General features: G+C 40.2%; 2 protein-coding genes across 2 annotated transcripts in view; both read right to left on the bottom strand.

Annotated features, from left to right (window-relative positions):
• The window catches only part of LOC149843199 (uncharacterized), a 242,517-nt gene that overhangs the window by 188,218 nt on the left and 31,630 nt on the right, over positions 1–22,669 (bottom strand). The gene's annotated exons all lie outside the window — the stretch shown is intronic.
• LOC149843200 (serine carboxypeptidase-like 42) lies at positions 9,094–21,339 on the bottom strand. Its single transcript, XM_090002162.1, has 11 exons — positions 21,280–21,339; positions 18,663–18,903; positions 18,077–18,184; positions 17,869–17,964; positions 17,628–17,720; positions 17,452–17,546; positions 15,987–16,268; positions 14,692–14,831; positions 11,146–11,238; positions 10,761–10,878; positions 9,094–9,375 (listed from the first exon to the last, which is right to left on the bottom strand). Exons 1-11 carry the CDS (start codon positions 21,337–21,339, stop codon positions 9,226–9,228), a joined length of 1,476 nt encoding a protein of 491 aa, XP_089858288.1. The 3' UTR covers positions 9,094–9,225.

Genomic DNA, 22,669 nt, shown 5'->3' with positions numbered 1-22,669 from the left:
TTATATTGATCCAATTTTATATTTTTTATGCAGTGATGCCGCGTGACTGACAGCTGCCCATTTCTCGTATAGAGTTCAGACATCTGCAGAAATGCCAAGATTTAGTGTGGTTGTGTAGGCAATGCTAGATATAGTGTGGTTGGCATGGTGACAAATATCGCAAGATTTATGAAAATCTTGCAAGAATATCGAGAAATTGTCTGAAAGTTTAAAACAGCAATTTCTTGCCAGATTTTCAAAATCTTGTGAGATTTATGAAAAAATATAAATACCCTAATTTAAACACAATATTTATATTTTTAACTGTTATTTATCATAAAAAACTATATTTTTTAATAATTTTTATTAATATTTGTTATAAAAATATTTTTTATATTTCTTATTTATTTTTTATTGCTGATATTTTGCCAAAAATGCCAGATTTATGAAAAAATTCAAATTCTCACAAGATTTTGAAAAAAATATTGTTATTTTTAACTTTTGTCACTATAGTGGTTGCATATTATGTCAACACTTTGAACAAGTTTGGAAGCAAGAAAAACTCTCATAAGAAAAAAAAAAAGTTTATGAGAAGTTTTTATATGATCTTTTTTTTTTTTAAATGAGAAAGAGGAAGAGGGATTGGTGGTGGAGCTACGAGAGCGCAGTTGTCTAATAAGAGGTGGATGGTGGTGGTTGAGCACTTCTGGCATAGTTTTTAATTTGGGAATGGATAATGGCGGTGTGTTGGAATTTGGATAGAGGTGTGTGCAGAGATGAAAGAGCATCAAGTCGACAAAAGAGAAGGGGATCGGAGATGGATTAACGGCTTGCTTAGCGGGGGCTTCTCAATGTACTTATCGCGCTCACTTTTGCAAAGGTAGGGTTTAACCTCCCTTGCGTTACCTAATCATGAATGTTAGAAATTCAATGAGTTGTGGGCCCACCGCTATCTTAGTGATTCATAATTCAATGGCCAACTACGTAGGTGGGTCATTGTATTTCTGACCCACTTACTCTAAATCATTGGATTCCCTTGTGATAAGAAAATCCAATGATACAATCTATATCCAATACCAAGATCCCTATACGAGACTCAATACTCCATTCCAACTTTAGATCAAATACTTGGATCCAGTTTAAGTTATGGGTCCATTGTGTGAGACCCAGTGGTCATACTACATTTATACCAAGATTTAATATCATTTACTTAGCTATACGTGAGAACACTCATATTATATCATAACTGATGTATCATGAATTGTATATAGTATTTTATAATAAAATATACATCAAATAATCATTTACAATTCATCGGGTTATATCAATAAATTTTTCTCACATATTATGAGTTATTTCTCGTATAATTATGTAAAATTTTTCATCAATCAATTTCACACAGTAAATATTTTCATCATTTATATTCAGATATGAGTTTAAGGTTTTCACACATACTTGTGTCGTCTTCACGTATACGATATAGATCTGTGACATAGGAGAGAGTGGCAGATGCTCACGGGACTCGAAGAAACGGACAAGTTTGTTCTTCCAAGTCAAGTCCTGTCCCCTGAGTCAACTTGACGTGGACACCCACCAAAGTTTGAAGTGGAAGGCCAACGTGTCCTTTGCGTCCCACTTTTGATAAGCAAGAAGCCAAAAGCACGACTTGCAACTTAGCGAGACGCCTACTTTCACATATGAAAGCCACCTGTCACTACCTACAAAATGCCAAAAGCTCGTTAAGGAAAGATTCCAAGAGTAAAAGCATTTGCTCATAATTTTAGAATTTTATTGTTGTATGTTTCTGGTTTTACGATCTAATAGCTAGTGTTGGGACGTTGCAGGTTCAAAACCCAATGGTATAGTTGTATAACTGATAGGGTCAGATTAACCCCACAATTTTCTATAAAAAAAAAACTCTAGAGCTGTTTTTGTTACAAGGTTTGACGATGAGCTATAGATCCGTGTTGTCAGTTTCGTCGGTATTGTATTTTTTTATTTTTAATGATTCTTTGTATTATAAAAGTAAAAATGATAATATCATATCAGCTGGTTTTTTCTAATCTTTTTGAAAGTTGATTTAGGACTGATAGCAACGGGTTAGTCAATGGGTCAGGTTTGTATCGGGCACCCGACCCGAATCTAAATTTTCAAGTATGTGCATGAAAAGCGCTGACTCAGATAATATTATAGTCAACTCGAATCCTACCCGAGTAATCTGTGGGTGGGGTTTGAGTCATGATTTTTTGCCTGGTACCCAACCTGAGTATTTTATATACATTTTTAATAAAATTAAAATTTCGAATGTATGCGGGTCTAGGTTTTGGATTTCATTTTCATGACCTGGCAAAACCCGAACCGGACAATTTGGGTATACCCTGAAGGGTGAAGTACCCGGGCCCTTGACAGGCCTACGTACTAAAACTGACGACACTGCTAGAGATTCAACGTCCTTGCTTTTAAGAGTTCAATAAAAGCAAATACAAAATGTGCAACAGCTTAGGCTAGAACCATGGTTGCGCCATGAATGCAATATCAATCGTAGTCAGGGAAACCGCGCTCGGGACATTAAAAAAGGGTCCGTGGTCCGTTTCATGTGAAACACTCAACCGAGGAAAAGGGACCCGTTTTCATAAGAAAATGGGCTTCCTTCCTATGCTTTGTGGTAAAACGAACACCCTCTTAGGGTATGTTTGATGTGCCATTCTCACCATGATTCGGACGAAAATTATGCTAGGAAAGACAATTTTCAACAAACGTTGAACGCGGCAGACGACATTCTGCGCATCCGCCGCGTTATTATACATATGTTATTTTCGTTCCACCCTCTCCCTGTTACAAAAATAACAAGAACGAAAGGAAAGAAAATTTGTCGACGGGCGCACCGGACTATTTCGCATGCCCGACACTCTCTCGGAGCTGTCTCTCCCTCTCCTGTGTAGCAGCCAGAGGGGCAGCGATGGAGGGCGACAATGATGTTTTTGACGGATATCGGTCGGCCCCGACGATGGTGCCTATCGCCAAGGTGTCGGATGATGAAGATGGGGATGCAATTTTGGAGGATGGTGTTTCTGCTGAACCAGGGTTGTTGGGGTAGGGTTGAGGAGGTGGGTGTTGGGGAAGAGGGGAATTTGTGTTTGGAGAAAGTGGGGGGATTGGGAAAGATTGGTGTTGCGGAGGTTGGGGTTTTGGGTGGTGATGAAAAATCTGATTTTGGGAGTGACCCAGTTGGTGAAACTATCGGTTCAGGGGGATGGCCTTGTGGAGGCGGAGAAGGATGAAGTGCTGCCAGAATTTGAGGCTGAACCAGCTGTATTGAAGGGAGTTAGAAGTTCGGAGGTTGTGGGTGATGCGTAGAAGTAGGAAACCAGCGATTCTCAGGATGCGCATAGTGGCCCACACTTTTTCTCCCTTACACCAGATGTTACTGGCAGACTTATGAACAAGCTTGTTGATTTTATTCCTATAGATCAAGCTTATGACTCTATGAGAAAAATAGGCCTCCATAGAGAATTTCTTGCCCACTTTGGTCCTAGAGCCGGAGCTTGTTGGGAGAAAAAAGAAAAGAACACTGAAGAGTTAGCTTTTTGGGTGGATCTTATGCATAAACAACTGCAGTGAGCTATTGACAGGGAAAGAATATGGTCAAGACTCACATGTGAAAGTATTGAGGTTAGAGATTTTGATTTTCCTTAGGAAATTTGGTTCATGTTTCTTCATTTTTTCTTTCTTGGTGAATAATTCAATACTGATCTCATGGCTATTCTAGGTATCTAATAGGTGGAAGTGTTATATTTTTTTAATAATAATAATTATGATATTATTTTTCCCATTAGGTGGTTTGTGAAGAATTAGAGTGGCTTCGCTTCTATTCAAATAGTTCAGGCAATCAGTCATATCAATCACTTGCCAAGGTCCGTTTATAGTTCCTTACATAAGTGCAATCAAGTCTTTTTCAGTTGGATGTTGCTTAACCTTCTATGTATGATTTGTTTTAGAACATGTGAACTTCATTATCCATGCTTTTTATGAATTTCACTAGTCAAAATTTTGAGAGTTTCAAGTCAAAATATCATGCTACGACTGGGGAGTACAAAGGAAAGGGTGAGAGTTTCTTGCTTGGTGATGTTGAGACTAGTCAAGGGGCTTTTCAGGTGTTCTAGCTACAATGATATGAAAATTGTATGACTTGCACGTGACCTTGATATATAAATGAAGAATGAGAAAATGTTCAGTGTTGGAATTTCACTTAGGACTAATGTTGGTGTTAGTTGGTGTCAGTTTTGATCTTTTGAATGTACTTGGAGTCTCTCCTAGCTTTTCTTGATACTATAATTCACATTGGAGTTGATATCTCTGATATTTTGCTATTTGATACTTTGTATGGTCATGAATTAAATTTGCATGGACTGTGTGAGCTGTAGGGGACTTGCATTTCTCCATCATGTGGTAGGTGTGGTTGAGCTCTTGCAGTTTTGTATACATTAGTAGGTTTTTCTAAAGTAATACATCATAAAATTTAAACTACATGACCAGCTCCCCTTCTTAGTTGACTATATCTCTAATTGCTCTTTGATTTTTATTATTTATTAGAGATCTTTGATTTTTATCATGTTACTTATTGTAATTCGGTTTAAAAACTAGAAGTTCATGGTGTCTAATTTGAATTTTGGTTCCAGAATCTAGAGTTTCAATTGATGTAGAACTTAGCCTGCAGACTTGATTGGTCAAATTAATTCTTGGCCTGCAGACTTGGGATTGCAGACTCACTTAGGTACCTGAGTCTCAGTTTTAGTTTTGATCTAGTTGGGCAAGTAGCCAAGCCTCAGGTGATTTGATCACGTCTATAGCTTTGCTTGGCCAAGCCACTTAAGACTTTAGTTTCATGGGCTTAGTTGGAAGTCAATCTGTGCTAAGTCAATCAATTAGAAAACTGACAGGTAGGTGACTTTTCTGGCGGCAATATATCTATTACTATACATGTAGTATCATCTCTAAGTCCTTTTGCCTTTAAAGCTTCCTGCAAAGATTATAACAAGAATGATTCAATGTGAGATATTACTTGTAGCTATGAAACAATAGAATGTAAGAGGACATTCAGTGGACTTGTTTCTATGGCAACAACACCACTACCATTTCTTCCATAACCTGATATCATGGTATTGAATGAAACAACATCCTTTTTAGGCATTACGTCAAAGACCAACCTTGCACTTTCTGCATCCCCATTTTTCATGTACATATCTATAAGACAACTACCAAGATGAGTTTCTAAATCCCATCGCCCTTTAGCAATGCCATGTATCTGTTTTCCTGCATCTAGAGAAGCACACTTCAGAACAACAGTAAAAGTGTGTTGGTTAGGCTCAATGTCACTATCACACATTTCTATAAGAGGCTTAGTGCTTCTTTCCCATGATTATGTTTCAAATAACCATTGATCGTTATGGTCCACGATATCACATCCCATCTCCTCATCCTAACAAATACCTTCCTAGCTTCACATAAAAACCCACACTTTACAATCACATGGCCCATAGTTGAAATGACACCCGAATTTGCGAGACCTACTACCATATTAATATTGCCATTGTGATTGCGTGGCCTCTTCCTACTAAACTTTTTGTGTGGAATCTATTTTTTTTTAATTGAATTGTATGGAATTATTTCATCTGAAAGTTTTTGAAATTTTCATGGAAGAAATCAAATCATTTCTATTTTGAATCATCACATGCTTAAAATAAAATTGTTACTAAGATGGGTTGCGTCATTTAATCTTCTAGAGGCTGTTGTGCATAGGATCACACTCCGGTACATTTAAATTTTGAACTATATTGATAAGCTGAAACTTATTATATCTGTATCTCCGCCTCTGATTTTTGTTCTCCTGTCCATGGAATTGGTTAAAATTGAAAATTACAAATACAACAAGGCATCACTCTGCCTCTCTTCATTTCTTTCATTCATATTTTCTAGTTAGGTATTTACTTTTGTTACAGCCAGGGATGCCTTCCAATTTTGTGGATTCAAATGTCTTGTTAAATTGAATATATTTGTGTCTGAAAAAGTAGCACCATGTACTCTATGTTCAAGAAAACCATGCCCACATGTCCTTTCTGCATGAGAGCAATCAATTTATTCTATTCTGCGTGAGTGAGCAACTGGTAGGAGTATGGGGGTCGTATGCAGTACAGGCATGGAAGTAAAGCAAATTGAGCTTATAGTCATCAAAAGCTCAGACATTTGGCTACTGCATCAAACAGTCCTGGTTTCTTTTATGCACTAATTCATTCACCTGTTTGAATGCTTATTGTTGTCTTTCCTTTTACATTGACATGTTTTGATGCACTTAGCATATTGCTTATCAACTTTTAGAAAACTATGCTTGGTTTCTTCTCTCACTTGAACTATCTGGTCAACACTTGTTAAAACCAAAGTACATCAGAAAAACTTGATCTAACCTAAGTCAATACTTGGTTTGATTAAAAGGTGTTTGTTTTCTGAAAATCATTTGCTTGTCCAAGATTTTGGGGCCTACCCGTCAGTAAAGTAAAATCCAATTTGAGATTCATATTCGAGGCAAAAATCTAATTTGAGATCCATATTCAAGGCAAAAATACATATTCATGGCAAATATCCAATTCTAGATCCATATTCGAGGCAAAAATATATATTCAGGGCAAATATTCAATTATAGATTCATATTCAAGACAAAAATCCATATTTGAGGCAAAAATACATAGTCAGGGCAAATATCCAATTTTAGATCTATATTTGAGGCAAAAATCCATATTGCGGCCAAAAATCTAATTCGAGATCAATATTTGGGGTAAATATCCATATTCATGGCAAAAATTCAATTCCAAATCCATATTCATGACAAAAATGTCATTCAAGAACCATATTAGGGACAAAAATTCATATTTAGGGTAAAAATTCAATTTCAAATCCATATTCATGGCAAAAAATCATGATTTTAGATATAATTTCGTAATTGGATCCATATCCGAGCAAAAAACCATAATAAATTGGTTAAAACTAGGGGTGGCAATCGGGTCGGGTCGGCGGGTCAGAATACCTCAACACGAACACGACCTTTTTATTAAACGGGTCGGATGTGGCAAACACGAACACAACCCATTTATTAAACGGGTAACCCGACACTGTTAACCCATTTAATAAACGGGTCTGGTCGACACGATTACACGACACAGCGACCCGTTTATTAAACGGGTCAACCCGATAACATAGACACGATAATCGACCCGAGTAACCCGCAACCCGATAACATAGACACGATAACCGACCTGAGTAACACGATAAGTTAATATATATAAACAGGCAGGTTGATGGGTTCGTGTAAACGGGTTGACCCGCCCGCCTAACTCATTTATTAAACGGGTCAAACAGGTTGGCATACCCCTAACACGAACACGAGCCAGTTAATAAACGGGTAGGGCGGGTCGACCCGTTTAGGACACGAACCCGTTTAAGCCAAACCCTAACCCGAATAAGAAGCAGGTTGGTGGGTCGGGTCAGATTTTGCCACCCCTAGTTAAAACGTGTAAAATGGTGGACGGATCGGGTCATACGATCCAAAACAAAGTAATTTAATCCATTATCCATGACTGTCTAAGTTATCCTTGTATTGTCATCAAACAATAGACATTTGGAACATAGCATTTGAATACGGTCCAAACAAACATTGGACTTGGAACAAATGTTACAGAATGAACAAAACAAATGTTCTATTCCATCCTTTTTGTTCATTTCGTCCAATCCTGGACAAGCCATCAAACATACCCTTAAGGACCATTTTACAAAAACCGTTTTCTCAACTCCGGGTTGCATTCCGCGTTAAAGCTGCTTGACAAATGTTTTGAAAATATTTACAGAAAATAGGAAAAGAATGTGTGAAACAAGTTAGGGACTCAATGACAGAACGCATTGTCTATATTTTTATTCTGCCCATAAAAATACAAGAAAAACAAAACAAAAAACCATTTTTTGACAACTCTGAGCTAAAAAAAAAATTCTCACTACCTATGTGAAATGCAAGTGCTCATCAACATTGCACACTAAACCTTGATACATACTGCTAGATTAATTTGGTAGCCTGTGTAGTCCCTCAGAGTTTTACACTGATAGGACAGCGCCCCAAGTATGGCGGGCAGAGCCAGTGCGACTATGTTTATGATTCTGGGGTGGTTTTGCAAGTAAAGAAAGTAAATGTAGAGCAAGCAAGACATAATCACACCCTCAAACTTTTCAATTCTGGACTAAAATTTACTCTGAAGAAGTCAGGAAGTTCACATAGTAATCAAAAGACGATGCTATTCAAAAGATTTTAACAATTACTATTTTGAAAGTGCACTAACATGGCGTCCACCCTTCCATGTGTACAGTCTACAAGGTTCAAAACTTCTCCTCTTACTGCAGGAAGCTTACCTACCAAACATTTACATTCGGCTCTACCTTACTCGCTTGTTCTATTGTTGCTGAACAGCTTATGGATATTAAACAAACCTCTTTAGATGGTAATCTTAATGCCAGCCAGTTTATCCTCTTTGCACATGAGTTAAATTTAATCAATCACAATTCACTCAATCTTGGTCAAATATCCAAGTGTATCTATATCAAGTTTTTTGAGATTCACACAATTCAAATAGCTTAGAGTTCGCTACAGTTGTTTTCAAGCATTTCATTTACCTAAACCTAAGCTACTTTTCTGCACATGAACTTGGCATACCTGGATAAGGGCGACCATGGTTTGTCACCTGACATGAGAGAACCACCGTCCCAACGTTACGAAATCGTTTCTTGCCACAAGGTTGAAGCTGGGAGGACCACAAGGTTTAACCAAATAAAGGCCAGACAATGCACATACAGTGAGGGATTGTGTTTTCAAATATAATTTCAATTGACTGAATCCATTAAGTTGAAGCCAACCTAGTTGGTTTGAGTGAGCTAAGCCTAGCTATGTTGCATGTAACTGTAGAGAAGTGTGCTGCTTTATACGAGCATACCAGATAAAAAACCATTTTAAATGTATATAACACTGCCGATTAATTGCTGCGCAATTTAAACGTACATCACTATGATTGGCACTTTCCGAGAAAACTTGCTTTTCTGGGCAAACAGTATAACATAGTGAAATCCATCAAAAGCCAAGTTACAGAGGCTCAAACAAAACATATGGAAAGTGGAAACCTACCCAGAGTCCTACTTTACATGAACGCATAACCTTCAGGAGTGGTGAGGCAAGGGCTCTCCATGAAGGAAGCTTCTAAACAGGATCAAGGCTCGCTCTGGCTGGGCATATGGAACCATATGGGCTGCGCCGCGCACCGTTGCATAGACCACACCATTCTCGTAGATGTGATACCAGCCTCCAACCTGAGACCATCATCAGAATCATGATTTCATTCTTAGCCAATACCACCCCCACTTATCATTTCTTGTTAAATATGTACAGGAAGATAAAACCATTTGCATCAAGGATATGAAGTTTCACATGCATTTAAAAACAAGAAATAAGTGAATCCCCTAAGAAAATACAAAAACTAGTAGTTGAGATTACCCCCAATCTGCATCAGTATAAGCAGTCAAATCAAAAGAAGAGGATAAGAAAAACCCTTTTGAGATAGTATTCTTGATATATGACACAATTCTCATGACAGCTGCCATATGAACTGTCGTAGGGGCATGCTGAAACTATAGCACATTAGGTGCTTACAAATATGCATAAATTTCTATTTTGTAGAGAATATCAAACCAAAGGCTTTAATACATAATAAAATACCCTACACATCCGGCAAGTGCAAACTATATCGATTTATATGGAGAGCAGATCTAGTACTTGGCTTGGCACCTGCCCAATGAAAGGTCATGCGTCCATTTATAGGACCCACCTCCCCAGTGAATGGACGCATGGCGTCAAGTGATTGGACTGAATACCTTGCAATTAGGAACGTAAATGGTTCGGGTGCAACCTGATACCAGACCCAAATCCGAGTTCATTAAGCGAGTTTGGTAGGCAAATTTGGATCAAATTAATAATCAGATATGGGTTTGATATTAAGTTTGGAATTCAAAATCAAACCCGAATCCAACTGAGAACCTTACCTAATTAAGTGTAAATACCAGGTTTTAAGCTAATTGGATCAGGGTTTGGTTTTATCTTTTTTCATCAGAATCTGAATCTGACTCGGAACCCCGATTAGGCCAAACTGATCATGTCGGACTTAGTAATGCCTAGATCCGACCCCAATCTTAACCGTTTACATCCCTACTTGCAATGTACTCCTGGATTTACTCTCGTTTATAAGCGGGGCGGGGGCTGATCGCACGTGTATGCATGGGAAGCCCCCCACATACACTAATTGTTTCAGTCCAAATACATACGCAGTCCCACTGGGACACACAAAGAGCATCTCATCGAGGGCCTAACAAGAAGGTTGATCGTTTAAGCCAAGTCTATTTTTTTTTGTTTTTGGATAATCCAAGGAAAACCCTTTTCATTTGCCACACATTGGCTGGCTACCAGTTGGTAAAACCCTTGAGGTCCACCCGGGAGTACACCAAGCTCTAACCTCGAGGCAAGAGATGCCACCCGTGGGTTTGAACTTCTGACATTCACAAGTCGTCTCAACCAGACGAGCGGAGAATTGTGGGCCCAAATATTACTAGTTAATCACTACTTAATGAACCAAGTTGGGCCAAGGTCCATATCTAACTAGGGGTTAAATGATTAGATTATGAAGAATAAAGGGTATGTATACCTGCCCATTTGCGTACCATGGAGAGTATGGTACCATGCTTTTAAAATGCAGCTGTTGCGCCAGCCTCGTCATCTGCAACCGCGTCCCCGTGAGAGGCACCACTGCATCTTGGTCCCCACTGCACTTTGCACAGACTCAGATTTGGAACCATCATAAACTCTCATAGAAAGTGAACAGTTTAGTGCCCAACAATCAATACATTACATCCTTCCTACTGTCATATTGGAAATGTGGGGGAATACTCTCGACTCCTGTGCTTGGTTTTATCGATGAGAAGAAAAAACCAATTTCATGGATGACCAAGATCAGATGAAGACCAAAACCATCATGGAGATCAAAGGATGGAAGCATTATTTGTTGGTGACAGTAGTGCATTGGGAATTACCTGAATATCCAGATGCGCACACGGTCCTTGGCAAGGCGAGAGAGCAATGGCAGCATGTCACTGAGTTGATCAACAGACCTGTACTCCACTATCCTGATTCACCACACCACACTTGGTTAAGACTTGTGATGCTTTTTTAACTAAAAAAGTATACATGGGAAAGTCGTTGCTGCAGATGTCCTTTCGGTATCAATGAGTCGAAACTTATAGGTGCAACCGTTCAAGTTGTTTTCACTCAATCTAGCACTACACGGTTTATTATACACACACACTGAGGGGTGGTTGTACTTCAATGTCAACTCAGTCTAACCACATTCATAAAATCTGGCTAGAATAGTCAAAATGGCTACCGAAAAGATCTTCAATTGCTATGAATGATAATCAATCAACCATGCATATACATATTTCCCCATGTTTCATGACTCTGGTTTGGAGAAGGGTATGGGAGGAGTTTAGAGGGTGTCAAAGACAATTACATGATGTGACAGGGTCCAAATAGATTTGGATTGTGTTTGCATGAATGTCTTGGGAATCAGCAAACTCCAAATGCTATAAATTTCAAATTTCACTTCTCTAATAAAAAGGAGGTATTTACAACTCATTGGATCACCAAGATATTGGTGAGTTTATGAATTTTTAATGGTTCAAATTTATCCCATTATTGACTGCAACAGTAGTGCAGTCAAGAGGTTTACAACTATACTCATCTATAGCATGGCATGGTGAGGAATCAAGAGGAGTTGAAAGACTCTATCCTTGAAAGAGTTACTTATGCTTCCAAATAATAGAGAATCCACCGCTCTTCTGAAATTCATTATTCTTGAAGTTCAGTGTTTGTATTTCCCGGACCTCTTTGGAAATCCCTCCATCACGGAAGCAGATCAGGTCATGCTGAAAATGAGCGTTTTTGCTCATGCGGACATCTTGGCCGTCTGTTTGCATTTTGGATGAATGCCACGTGGTTTTGTTGACTTTTGAGCTTTTTAAAATGCAAATCGGATGGCTGCATGAGCAAAAACGCTCATTTTCAGCATGACCTGATCTGCTTCACTCCATCACAGGTTCTCCAGAGTTGGAAAACAGATCAGGTCATGCTGAACATGAGCGCTTTTGCTCATGCCGACATCGTGGCCATCCGATTTGCATTTAAAAATGCTCAAAAGTCAACAAAACCACGTGGCATTCATCCAAAATGCAAACAGACGGCCACGATGTCGGCATGAGTAAAAACTCTCATGTTCAGCGTGACCTGATCTGCTTCCTCCAGAGTTGGGGGAGTTGGAGAAATGGAAGGCCTCCAGATCCGCAAATTATGAGGAAAGAGTAAGTCATATCCAATATCACAGAAAAGTGGTGACGTTGAATATGGGTCATAAAAGTGTCTTACTCACTGCTGCCAAGTGACTCGTTCCCAACCAAAATGGGAACACAGAGGAACACGTGTTGAGTGCATGCTAAGCATCACATGTTTTTGGTGCATCAATAAATAAATAACTTGATCCAACTTGATCAGTGTGGGCCCCAACTAGGTAGCCTTCTTAAGGTACCCCTACTCAAGTGGGGGCCGGACCTATTGTCCAGATGGTTCCCTTGATTCAAAACAGCCAAGGAATACCAAACCGACTGTATGAAAGGGTACAGACACCCTAGGAAAGTACACGGGCGTGATCAGAGAAAGGAACAAAAGCTGGGACCCCAAAATTGGATCCAGAAGGGCGTTGGTACAACATGGTCCGTCCAGGAACCTCTCTCTACAGGCCGTAAATGATTTGTGATTTCAAGAACAATGCTCATGCACCACATGCCGATGCGGGATCAGGCACCCTATTCCTCGTACCGATTGTATCCAGTAGTGGCGGAGAATGCCTGATGGTCAAACAACACCATCACATGCCCTACGAAGCACATTCAACTCCGACTGTCATGTAGTACCAGACACAATAAGGACACAACTTTGGCAACACCAAACTTTTAATAACCTAGGACATGGGACAGCAATATATATATATATATATATATATAGAGAGAGAGAGAGAGAGAGAGAGAGATATGTAAACCAGCAAAATAAGTAAACTAGGATGGAACAGAGATTTTTATAGGGTTTTTTGCAAATTTAACCATGCAGATGTATTCGGTGTGGGCCATATGCTTGGTATTGACTATTGGATCATTGTAATCAGATTAATAAATGTGATTTTGTATAATTAAATATTTATAAAAATTGTGAACCATTGATTTTCAAGGATCCTTCTTATACATCTAGATCGCATTTTGTAGTTGGATGATTTAAGAGTTTGTTTATATAAAACCAAACATTTAGATCGCATTCACACGGTGAAGTGTTAATATATATATATATATATGAGAACTGAATATATTAGGCCCCAATTCTCATTCTGCCCTATTATGGTTTATAGGTTTTAAGTGTTTTTATGATAGATCTGAACCGTTAGATGTGTTTAGCATGATCGATTTAGTAAGAATTGATTCTTGGATCATGTTTTTTCGAGTGATTTTATGAGCCCGAAAAAACTGGTACCTTCATAGCCACTGATTTTGGATCACCAGAAAAACCTGTACATAGGTCAGATTTCGGTAATCTGAAAGTTGGTTCCCACTAAACAAAACCTATAGATCACATAAAGGGCCAAATGAAACCTATCGAAATTAGGAGCCTAAGGAACACGTAATGTGTAGCGAGCTGCATCATGCATCACCCCACAGCCACCCATCTTGGCATTTCTTGAGATGGGTGTGTAGTCTCCATCTCAAGCAATGTTGAGATGGGTGGCTGTCAGTTGCAGCAGCAGTGCTGCATCCTGCAGCATCGCTGCATAAAAAAATGCCCTATGTATATATCACATCGATTTGATCAAAACAACTTCAACTTGCATCAATGAAATCCCAAAGAGGGGGATGAGAGGAACTGATTTAACTTAGTAGTGTCCAGGGACCTTACACCCTTAATCTGAGCACGCATAGAGAGTGCTGAAGTGGCGAGTGTGTTCATCCAAAGGCAGGATCTCCAATCCGCTGGCTGAAGGATTTGAGATCCTCACTTTAGTGAGAATAACACTACTCCCTCCGTTCCCAAATTCTTGGATTTCAAATCAGGAGGATCTCTCAGCAGATCCCATATATCTGAAATTCCAAGGCTATCAAACGCCGTTAGTGTGTGCACTCATGCCAACTATCTACAACAGGTTGTCATGGTACTTTTTAACCGCAGTTTAGTTGTTTGATCACCATTAACAGACGAAAGTGAAAAGCCTAGATTTCAAGGAAGAAAATATTCCAACAAAAATAAATTATGGTTGCTATTTTAGTATATGGAAACATGCACCACATGAGTAGTGGTTCAACATAAAAGGAAGAAGAGCATATTAAGAGGGGAAAGGTTGTGAGAAGAAAGAAAGAAAGAAAGAGAATCTAGATCACCAAAACGGAAAACGATTACAGATAGACATTGATGGAGATGGGGATGGTTCAGCAAGCCAGTGTCCCATTCTCTTGACATTTTAGTGTAAAGGGTAACGTTAAGCGTACCTGCTGCATGCCTCCCAGGCGTAAGGTAGGGACGTGACATTGGAATGGAGGGCACTCTGCACTGCTGCTTGGTTCAAGTAGCGCGTGATCTCGTGGTCGATGCACACGTCCACCTCGCTCTTCCGTACCGGGTGACCCATCTGAGAAACGAGATCAAGCCAATTCTTTTAATTCTGGTCATGATCAATATGACTACTTTTTGGTGATACCGAATCTAAACCTCACACATGGCCTTGTGGTGCCCGACTGAGAAAAGATGGATAGGTATGTTATGATTTACTGCTGTGTTTGGGAGCCTTGAACGGGAGGTGTGCTGTGGCTTTCGTCAATGTTATCAGTATCGGCCTATACGCATCGTATAGGCAGAAAATCGATATTCTGCAAGTCTGAATCGGCTATTTTTTAATAAATGTAAAAAATACCAAAATATATATTTTTTAAAATTATTTTAATGGTTTTAACACATGTCACACCATTATGAACTTATGATTGACACATAATAATTTTTTATTATTTTTGGGCCGATTCACTTATCGTACAGCTGAATCGGTGATCAGGGCCGATACAGATACTGACAACATTGGTTTTCGTCTCCAAGTGCTCTCATGCTCAGTGCTGTTTGTGAGCAGTGGTGTTGGCCAAAATACTGCATTAGGAAAGGAGTTGACAGTCCCAACACATACCACAGGAAACCATATCTTGACAACATAGGAAATGATGCTTCCATTCCAATGCGAGGCTGCCAAACGGGTATTTTACGCCAACATCTTTGAGGGGCATAGATGTGTGGTTTATATTCAATGAAAAAATTTACAAAAACATGACTAACTTTGAGCCATTTACAATCACCCTAACTTTTAAAATATTACAAATACACACCTAACTTTTGAGAATCGGTTTGTTAACCAGGCGTGTATTTGTAATGTTTTCAAAGTTAGGCATGTGTGTGTAAATAGGCCAAAAGTTGGACTTTTTTGTAATTTTGTTTATTCATTACCAATTTTTCGGTGATACTGAAATGGCAAGATAACTCCTGAAATTCCAAGACACTGTTTGGATACAATAACTTGAAATTCCACCAAAATTTGAAATCCCAGGCCATTGAATTCCTGACGTGTAGTAGGAGTCTGGCGCGTGGGAATTTTTGGAGTCTTCCTTGAAAGCAAATTATACGTGTAGTAGGAGTCTGGCCCAAAACATTGGATTTCTCGGATGAGTGGGAATTCTAGCCATGGAATCCAAATCCAGCATAATGAAGAATGAGAAAGAGAGAGAGAGAGAGAGGGTGGGCGTACCATTTTCAGGAGCCTGAGAGCCTGGTGGAAGATTGGTGGAGGGCAGACGTCCAGGGTGACGTCGTACATGTTGATGGAGTCGCCGATCTCCCCCCGAGCGACGTCGAGGAAGCCGGGACAGGCCTTGCCGGTGTCGCCGGAGCCCTCGCCGGTGTAGCCGAAGCTGAAGTCGCAGGAGGAAGACACCCCTCGGTACGTCCGGTCAGAGATCAGGCCGTGCGACCACAGGAAGAAATACGTCGCCCTTGTGTCCAGCCCGTAGTTGAGGAGCGGATTCCCTATCTACCAACACCCCAAACACACGCACCACCACAAGCACCCACCAGACGTGTCAAGACTCAAGGAGTTCTACACATGGTTAATATACGCAGCAAAACACAGGCCAAATTGATTTGCATAAAGAGTCAAGACCCTGCCTGCCGCAATTTCCGGTAAGGTTTTATGGATTTGGTTCGAACTTTCCCGAACCCACTTCCAAACTCTTTTGCCTTCAAGAGTATGAAGGTCTTGAATGCACCACAACTCGTTCTAAACTCACATTGAGCACCATAGACCATACTTTGGTTAAGCCTAAGCTTGGGCTATAAATACAGAAAAAAACTAGTAACCAATGTTGCAGGCTTCTGCAACACTGCATCGTGTTCGATTTCAGGCTGTCACAAGGATACGGTTAAAAGATACGGCATTTTTGTATAAGGTTCCATTAAAAACAGTACACTACGGGTCGTGACATGAGGTACGTTGGATATTCCGTGTGACAAAGATCTTGAGAAGTAAAACACTCTTTTTTAGGTAACTGGGTATAAACTGTCTCACACACTTGAGTTCATTGGCATAAAACCCTGAGTCCCATTCACCCACTGAAGAGTACACTCAGCTTCAAGCATGTGTTGAAGAAGGCGCACACATGCATTTTTGAACTCGTGACATCCAGTCAACTTGGTGAGTTTTTCTCCGGTGGGCATTGTGACCCTTGTTGCAAGGACAAACCACCTGGTTGGTTTCCCTTAGTATTGTAATCTGATTTGGTTTTGCTGATGTGCTGGTGGGGATCTGCTTAACCCCAGCTAACTAATGCAAAAAAAAAAATCTCAGGCACTTGGACAATGGAAATTGTAGGAAACATGGTGTCCATGTATTCGGTTAAGAAAGTGCAAAAAACCAAAACATGGTATTCAATAACTTGCTTGGTAGAACTTACGAAGTACTTCAATATTTTGGGCCCAAAATTTGAATGCGGTAGGTCAATGAGTGCTCAACACGAACAGTTTATAGCCGAAGCCAATGAACGGAAAACTTTTCAAACCGTGTTCAGAACAGACACGGCCAAAACTTCGATTAAAGCAGGCGACTCTTTCTGGTCATGCAGTTCCGTGCGAGGAAGAATAATGTCACCAAACCCTCATCCTATTTATTACTTAAATAAAAGTGCACAATAAAAGAATACCCCGTTAGCAACAATTACCAGGATGCCCTTTAGATTGAATTTGAACCCTCGACCACCAACGACGCGCCTGTTGTGCTTCACTATTAATGAGGCTAGCTGCGGTATGTAGTGACCTGGGGACACGAAACTTCTTTTTATAATGATTCGGAAATCACGAGACGATTTTATATCATCTTTGAGAGAGAGAGAGAGACCTGCGTAGCTCTCGCCAGTGAGGAATAGTTGGCTTTTGCTGTACTCTGGGAACCTCTCGAACCATTTCAGAAGAAAAACGATGTTCTCCTTGGCTGCATGTGACCACCATTTTGTCCACAAACAGCCACGAAAACAACAATACATTGATTCAGTTTTACGGCAGTGGGCATACGCTACGAATCGAGGGACTCTGCTTGAGAGAGATTTGGAAGGAACTGGTTGCAGGATTGTGATCATTACCTACTTTCCAATCGTTGTAGTTGTACGCACCGGGTGACCTAGCAGAGTAGGACCAGCCCACACCGGCAGGGGACTCCAGGAATAGGATATTCGCCACTGACCACCATTATAGATGTTCATTAGAAGACAGAAAGGCAAGAAGAATTAATGAAATATAAAAAAGAAAACAAAGATGGAGGGTTTTGATGGTAATGATGAAAGATGGTACCTCTGTTCCATGAGTGAGAGTTCACTCTGAGTCCATTCCCTGTTCCATCAGGATAAAAGGGTCCTAGCTCGGTGAATGCTCCACCCCCTATGGAAGAACACCCGGGTCCTACACAAAACCATGGTCTTTGATGAGTCTTCTCAACGTGTCCGAGATGAGACGCAAAACCGAGTATATTATATACGGAAGACATGATCAAATCGGATACTTTGAGTAGGGAATATGGAGTATAGGAAAAAGAGATCGACATCATGCTTGACCCTGCTTTCGAGTTTCGAGTGCCCATCAAATAAATTAGTCTGAAAAGGGCATCCCCATAATGGCACAATACGAAACAGAGCAGGGCCGAGCCGAAAACCCCGAGTCCGATTCGATAAGGCCTGGGTGTCTCAGTCGAGTGTGGTCCAATGCTCGTAGTTGAACTGGCCATCTAATCGGGTCGGTAATTTGTAACAGAGTAACAAAAACGACCTACCCACCATATACAGAGAGAGAGAGAGAGAGAGAGAGAGAAACATTGAAATAAACAATGGAAATGGTGGTGCTAATGGTAATGGAAAAGAATGGAAACGAAAAAAGGACTCACCTCCATTGAGCCACAAAGCCAAAGGTAAGGAAGAAGCATTGGCGTGAGCCTCAACGAAGTAATAGAACAGATTGGTGCCTGTTGATTCGTCTACGTTGATATAGCCAGCATATTGCTTGAAGCCCACCAAGGGTTGTCCGGGAAGACGGGCTACTAGATGCTCAGGTGGCGCCGATAGCACCACGCATAGGCAAGCGAATAGCAGAAGGAAGCCAAGCAAGACGCCCATCTCTCTCTCTATCTAGAAAAGAATTCCAGAGTTATGTAAGATAACGTATATATAGAAAAAGAAGTTTCTTCAGTAATTTCTGTAATTTAAAAAATCCCTTGAACTCTATAAAATATAGGGAAAATTCCATTTACATGTCAATAATTTGCACCTAATTACAAATATGGGCCACACGTTTATGAAATTCTAAATATGGGTCAAACTTTAACTGAAAGGGCCTGTATTTATTATTATCTTTTAACTCAAGTTAAATGCTAAGTCAAATTACAACAGTAGCCTTCATCATTAAAGGTTCACAGCTTATTTTTTTTCTTTTGTTTATGAGGATAAGAAAAAGTACTTTTCACTTTTCAAGAGATAATACAAGCAATCAAAAAGGACTCACGTAATTTCCGATACATGGGTGCTGCTGACTTGAGGCTCTTATTTGACAGTTCAGAAAAAGTTTGGCTTATATTTGGAATTTTAGAAATGTGTAGCCCAAATTTGAAATTATCAGCAAAAAGTAACTCATAAATGGATTTTTCCCTAAAATATACGTGAGAATTGAGACTATTTGAGGTATTTTGGTTTATTGTTTTAAGTTGTGAGAATAGCCCGTTCAAGTTTTTTTTTTTGGTATTTTGGTAAAAGTTGAAGGGCGTTCTTGATATGGTGAAAGAATGGAGGAAGTACGTTTCACCTTTGCTGAAATTCAGGGTGCCTTCTGGCTGTACTTGAGATTTTGAAGTAAAAGATACAACAATTAAATGAGATTTTTTTTTGTCTGGTTTGATCTTTGGAGTGTTGTTGGGGTAAGGGAAGAGGACGTCAAAGCCTGCAGTGTGCATTGAATGACCTTTACTAAGAGTGTGAGGGTGAGCCATCAATGAAAGAATGCGAGGAGATTTATTGTCCGGATTTTCTTGGCGGCTGTGGCCGTATTTTCTCCCGAGTGTAGTTAATGGAGAGAGAGAGAGAGATGGGATGGCTGAGAAGGGAGTGCATATCAATCAATCTGTATGAGTGTTGGCCGTCGGATTGACCATGGACAAGAGATGGATGGACGAGCGAGGTAGGAGGAAAAATAGGTCATTTGGGCGTGTCTCAGTTGATTTATGACCTCTCTCGCTCTCACAGGCGTGCCTGTCCATCCATTAATGAGTTATGACATCTCTCTCTCTCTCTCTTTTGCTTCTGGGTTTTTTTTATAGAGGGAGATGTATTGGTCAACAAGTAACACGAACTTAACCGCATATTTATGTTAAATGCCGTCTGATTAGACTTCTTCACTGCAGAAGTCGCCTGGTGGGAAATTTAAGATTGATTGATTAATCAATCAGTTCTTGTGAGACAATCCTGAGGAAACATGGCTTATGTAATAATGGGGAAGAGCGTTAAGTATTTGTACTTTCTAGAATGAGGTGGAGCTGAAAGCTGACGCGTTCAACCAGGAATTTTGTTTCATGAACTCCCTGAAACTCGGAATCCTGCAATACAATTTCCTAGGAAAGTAAAGGTCAAGAACCTTCGAAATTTTGAGTTTCATAAAATCTACTCACTTAAGGCCCGTTTATTTGAGGCCATTTTCATGGGAAATTGTCTTGCTCGCACTCCCTTCCTATCATTGCCAAACACACGTAAAAGCAGGTAGGAGAAGTCCATGCTGGCCAAGTGGGGTTCAACATTTTTTTTTTAAAGGCAAGCTGGGGGTTAGGCAGACCCCTAACAGATATATCTTAAGCCCCGTGGGGGATACCACCTCGATGGTGGGATTCAACATTTCGCACCTGCTATTTTCATGTGTATACCATTCATAGCTCCCCTCATGGGGAAGGTATTTCATGGGAAGGCCATGCTGGCACAAGCCAGTTCCCTTATATGAGAAGGGAACAAATGGGCCTTTAGCCTTTTGTTTAGCTTCACCCAACAAAAGCAAATTTTCTTTAAGGGGGGTCATTTGTTTCATGCCCCTTTCCAAATAGCTCTTTTTTACAAAAAGTAAACAAATATGTCAATGAGAAATACATACTGAGACCTACATAATAAACACAAAAATCAGTTTTCCTGTCAAAATGGATCCATACCTCCCTCCATGAATGAAAGAAGCACTTTTCCACCAAAGTGGCCCTTTCAAAGGAAATATGCTCCTTGGTAAAGCTGAGCAGGTTGGGAGGGGACGATGACGAAGAGGCGGAGGCGGAGCCTTCGCCAAGGGTTCCCAACGATATCCTTTCAAAGGGCGAGGAGTGTGATATGTTCGAGGAGGTGGCGCGGGAGATCCGACTGACGGCGGAGTGCGGCGAAGACAACCAAGGGGTTCAAGCCTTTAACGAGAGAGAGAGAGAGAGAGAGAGAGAGAGAGAGAGAGAGAGCCCGTCGGTGCCTCTTCCTCAGTTTCGTCCTAACCTTGTCTTCCTTGGGGGCCTGTTCCTCCTCACCACTACCACCTCCTCTGCTCTGCACCATCCCACCTCCCCCCCCACCACTAGGGTGTATATGCAATTGCTAGAAGTGGTGGTGATGATGCTGCCTTGTTGCCCCACTAATCCCTTCCATCCCCAGCACATTTGCTGAAAAAACTTGCTGGAGAGCGACGTTTTTCAGCAAAAACAAGCAAAAAAAAAAAAGCATACTTTTTCAAACCTGTTTTTCTCATGCTACACAAACAAGCAATTTTTTATTTTTTTTAAAACTTATCATATCAAAACTTGAAAAATTCTTTTCCCTTGAGATATTTTCTTGCTTCCAAGCGTATCCTAAAAAGGACGTTCAAGAGGAAAAATGCTTTGCTCACTTCAAGATGTTATTCTCCAACTCAAATCTGGGCATTGGCAAGTTAAAAACCCTGCCCCCGTCCTCTCGTATCTGGGAGCGGCCATTTGATGAAGCTGAAATTAAGGCGGCCTTATGATCTCTACAATCGGGTAAAGCACTTGGCTCCGATAGTTTTTCCTCCCATTTCTTCAAGCAGTTTTGGCTTAACTACAAGCAGGAATTATGTGAACTTGTCTATGAGTTTCACGCCAATCTCGCTCCTCAAGGAATTAAATAAATCAGAATATACTCGTTCCGAAGGAAGCACACGCAGAAGATATTTCATGATTCTGGCACATATCATTGCTTTGGGACACTGTACAAGTTGATTGCTAAGGTACTTGTGTCCCGATTGAACCAAGAACTCTTAAAGCTTATCTCCTCAATCCAGTGTGTGTTTCTGCGATGTCATAAAATACATTATTGTGGTTTGCTTGCAAATGAACTTGTCCACACCCTTTCCAAGTAAGGGCAGCCTTATTTCATACTCAAATTTGATATCAACAAGGCATTTGACACCGTATGTTGGACTTTTCTACCTTGATGCATGGAGGAAATGGGCTTTGCTGGCCATTTCATCAACTAGATTATTGAGCTCATCATAACCGGCCACATTGCAATCTCCATTAATGAGCAACGCGAAGGCTGGCCTCTTTCTCCACTCTTGTTTAACATTGTGGATGAATTTCTCAACTGCCTTTCTAAGAAAGTCGTTCTATCTAGCTTCAATGAAGATTCGAACATTGATGATTGTGGCCAAATATTCTCAATGATCCAATATGCAGATGACATAATCATCTTTGGATCCGCCTTGCAATCATAAATAGTTTGCACAAGACTATTACTTAAAAGTCTTTGAGGTTGCCTTAGTTCGCACAAGACTATTAAAGTTTTTGAGGTTGCCTCTGGTTTGTTAATTGCTGAAGCTTGATGCTGCCCTAAATGTCGCCAAGTATGTTGAACACATTTTTTGATGTGGGGT

The sequence above is a fragment of the Nuphar pumila genome, chromosome 3, assembly GCF_984573655.1.
Source record: "Nuphar pumila chromosome 3, dmNupPumi1.hap1.1, whole genome shotgun sequence".
Lineage (NCBI taxonomy): Eukaryota > Viridiplantae > Streptophyta > Magnoliopsida > Nymphaeales > Nymphaeaceae > Nuphar > Nuphar pumila.
Note: the sequence above shows the minus strand (reverse complement) of the source record. Positions and strands in the feature narration are given on the sequence as shown.